Below are 3,743 nucleotides of genomic sequence, written 5' to 3'. Positions count from 1 at the left end.
AGTTAGATGTTTAATAAAACTGCCATTGATCCTCACAGCAGTGAGACACTGCTACAACAGTTGGAATGGTGGACAGTAATCACGTCTGGGTAGTCACACGGAGTGAGGATGCCCCCTGCAGTCTACCAGACACCAGTGCATATTTTCATGTAACATCTTACGGTAACAACACCCTTTCCGTTCCACAAAGCAATCAACGACTCTCTAAAACATTACGAAAAGAAAAGGAGACTATTATTAAAATTGTGCAAAATCTTTATTCATTCCTTTCATCATATCTTTCCATCGTCGTCACCATCATGAACACACCACTGACAGAGAGGGACAAGAACAGATAGGGATCTGAATACAGTCACTCTTTATGGGGGGACAATAGGTATCAGCTGTCAACAGGCCCTACATACCACAGCCAGAAGGAGCACTGGATAGTGAAGGCTGGGTGAGATGTTTCCGCCAGTCTTTCCATCTCTACAAACAATACTTGACTTGTGCAGATAGAGTCATTTCTCTCCCAACAGTACATTTTCTCCTTCTCTAGTCCATATTTACATTTACAATACACTCTTGTTGTTGTTGTTCAACACCAATGCCGCTCTGCATTTGTACCCAGCACCTATTGCCAAGTCATGTACAGTATGTATGTCCTAGTGAAGACATTTTACCATAAGGGACATTTAGTAGTTTAGTTTACTTTTATGCCAAATATAAATCTTTCTGTGGTTCCCGATCTTTCTACACACTAGACAGGTAGACCTTGAGACAGTCTGAGAGAGAGAGAGAGAGAGAGAGAGAGAGAGAGAGAACATTTTATCTGGGCTAGGCAAATGTTGAATAAGTCCAGTATAATGTACTATAGTACAGAAAATACGAATAACCCACACATACATACAACTAATTGATAAACAGGGTAAATTATACACAGGGTTGCCGTTCCCCAAGGTAAACCATAAATATGTAAGTAAATCACAACAACATCCAGTGTCCTGTGGATAGGGCCATAGCCATATAATAACTAGGGAGGGATAGTGGGCTGTAGGGCATGGATTCACCTGGGGGTCACTGCCCTAGTCTCTCAGAGTGGGATGGGCTGTACTTTATGGAGCAAGTCACAAAGATAAGTCTATGGCCATGGCAGAACAGCTCCTCTTGTCAAGTGTGATTTCTCTAAGAAGAGTGTTGCTATGGGTTTGGCATCATGCTCTCTCAGATTCAGCAGTCTAGAGGGCACCAGTATTCTCTGTGTCATCATTTTGACTCTCCGGTCTAATTTCCCTAAATGAAACGTCAGGAGAAGACAAGAAAAGCCTTTAGTCTACAGAGGGAGCAGGCTGTGTCTGTGTCTGTCTGTGTCTCTCCTGACAGACTGGTAACAATATTAGCTAGTGATGGATTCTCCCGTGTAACATACGATCATGTTACTCAACCAGAGGGCTTCAGGTCCCTCTGTCTGTGCTATCTGAAGACAAACTGACCCACTACATGACGAGGCATGGTAGAACAGTGCTTTTCCCCGGGGGATAATTGCATCTTGGCCCTTTAATGTATGTCATTAGTCAAAGAATAGGAAATAAACGTATCACTGTGATAATACCTTCGCAAACACAATAAAATAACAAACTTCTATACATGTAGATCCATCATTCAACACCCACAGGGGGACGTAATAAACAATACATGATTCTTTGTTCTTCTTCTAGATATTCACAATGAGAACTGATGAATATTGATACATAGTCCAAAGGATTCTCAAATTTGCTGCTGATAAAAGAGAGTGGATGAGACTTGACAGTGGCTCAGGAGGAAATGAGAGACCAGGGGCTGAAAGGGAAGTGACTGTGTTCGTGCGCTTCAGCTCAGAGTGGGTGTGTGTGTGGCAAACCAACCCAGCTAAGGTTTCCTTCATTCATCCCTGTGTCCTCCGGCACTATCTAGCCCACGGGTGTGGCTCACTGGAGCACAAAGGAGGAACTGTTACACAGGGAGAACAGAAAGCAGTGGAATAACAAGTGAGCAACGGGAAAGAGACTGTAGATATGAGGCGTAAAGATCATCAACCTCCCTCATCTGGTCTGAGTTTGTGTTTCCCAAATGTCTGTCTGTATTTATATCTTCAGTACAGACCTGTTCCTCCAAGGGCCCCCCGGGAGCCTCCATTAGCTGGAGTAGATCTGAGTGCCGATCACACGCATGATCTCCTTCTGCACCTTGGGCTCCTGGGTGTTGATGTTGGCATCTCCCACCTGGCCGTCCTCATACCTGCAACACAGAGGTGACCGTTCACATTAGATTAAACAATGTGTCCGTTATCTCGCTGTCTTGCTGTGAGTCATGTTTTATTGTTCCTTATTTTGTTACACGGTTGTGGAACGTCTTACTGAAACACAAAAACAACTTTACAGACAACAGATGGAACCAACGTGTCACCAAGATTTCCAGGGGAACGATAAAGAGTCAGGATGAGGTTACTCACACGAAGAAGAAGCGCGTGCAAACGTGGTCGGACACAGGACACACCCAGATGTTGCCGTGCTTCTGCAGGTCCTTGGACGTGATCACTGAGACAGGCAGACAGCGAGACATGGAGGGGTCATCGTTAACAAAACACACCACCTCATGACCAAGAACGATGGCTCAAATTGACCAAGCTAGTCTATACATTTCATGTGGTACAGTATTTACCTTCACAAAGGGCAATGCAGTTTAGATTCCGGCTCTGGAGAAACCTTGACTGGATTGGACGGCTCTGTGAAAGCAGTCAATACAGAACATGATGTAATGCTCGGACACGTATAAAAAGGGCAAATGGTTGTAAGTCCTATGTGTATGAGTCTCTCACCATCAGACACTGCACCTGTGGAATGGTATTCATACGGTTGTAACGCTGCACCAGCTCATCTTTGGTGGGCATGCGGTGCTGTCCTTTACCCATCCCTGAACACACACACGGATGTAAACAAACGCAAAGCTGGTCAGAGCTGTACTGGGGCTGAACATACGTTGAGTTCTGTTGATGGAACAACAGGTGAGGATGGCATAGGGTCAGGGTATTGCTCAACCTTACTTAAAGATGGCTGCTTGCTTACCCAGTTAGACCTGGACACACATGCACACAAAACTAGATGACATCAGATGACAATGTCACGTCCTGACCGGTAATAGGGGTTATTTGTTATTGTAGTTTGGTCAGGACCTGGCAGAGGGTATTTGTTTTATGTGGTTCGGGGTGGTTGGTTGTTTAGAAGGGTGTTTGATTTATTATTTCCGGGTTTTGGGCTATGTTATATGTTTTGTATTTCTATGTTCATTCTAGTATTAGTATTTCTTTGTTTAGGTCATTGGGTGTTGGACTCTCAATTGGAGGCAGGTGTTTCCTAGTTGCCTCTGATTGAGAGTCCTATATATAGGTATGTGTTTGTGTTGGTAGTTTGTGGGAGATTGTGCTAGATATAGCTTTTATGCCTTACCAGCCTGTTATTCGTCATTGTGTACGTGTTTATTTTGGTTTTTCCTTCTTTGTCAATTTAATAAAAGAAGATGAGTGCACATAACCCCGCTGCGTTTTGGTCCGACAATGATTTTTCTTTATCATCTGACGAAGAAGTATGTGACAGACAACATGATCACAGCACAGTGTGATATGCATTGCACAGAGTCAGACACATACAGACCAGACCAGCAGTCCCACAGTGGACACACAGGACAATGTAGTGCAGGGACAGCACAGGTAGGTGAACCCAACCCAA

The 3,743-nt window shown here is 44.1% G+C and overlaps 1 protein-coding gene across 8 annotated transcripts in view; it reads right to left on the bottom strand.

The window, feature by feature from the left end:
• Positions 1-234: 234 nt before the first annotated feature.
• Positions 235-3,743, bottom strand: part of LOC106562125 (protein mono-ADP-ribosyltransferase PARP6) — a 22,928-nt gene continuing 19,419 nt past the window's right edge. For 7 of the 8 annotated variants that reach the window (XM_045689107.2, XM_082957772.1, XM_045689108.2 and 4 more), the window contains exons 20-23: positions 2,837-2,931; positions 2,680-2,743; positions 2,471-2,555; positions 235-2,256 (exon numbers count right to left, since the gene is read on the bottom strand). In XM_045689107.2, coding sequence (XP_045545063.1) covers positions 2,154-2,256; positions 2,471-2,555; positions 2,680-2,743; positions 2,837-2,931 — 347 coding nt within the window. In that variant the 3' untranslated portion in view covers positions 235-2,153. The remainder of the gene's footprint in view (positions 2,257-2,470; positions 2,556-2,679; positions 2,744-2,836; positions 2,932-3,743) is intronic. The other variant, XM_014126752.3, reaches the window with a different exon arrangement.

This window comes from Salmo salar, chromosome 11, assembly GCF_965601325.2.
Source record: "Salmo salar chromosome 11, fSalSal1, whole genome shotgun sequence".
Lineage (NCBI taxonomy): Eukaryota > Metazoa > Chordata > Actinopteri > Salmoniformes > Salmonidae > Salmo > Salmo salar.
This window is presented reverse-complemented; position numbering and strand designations above follow the sequence as displayed.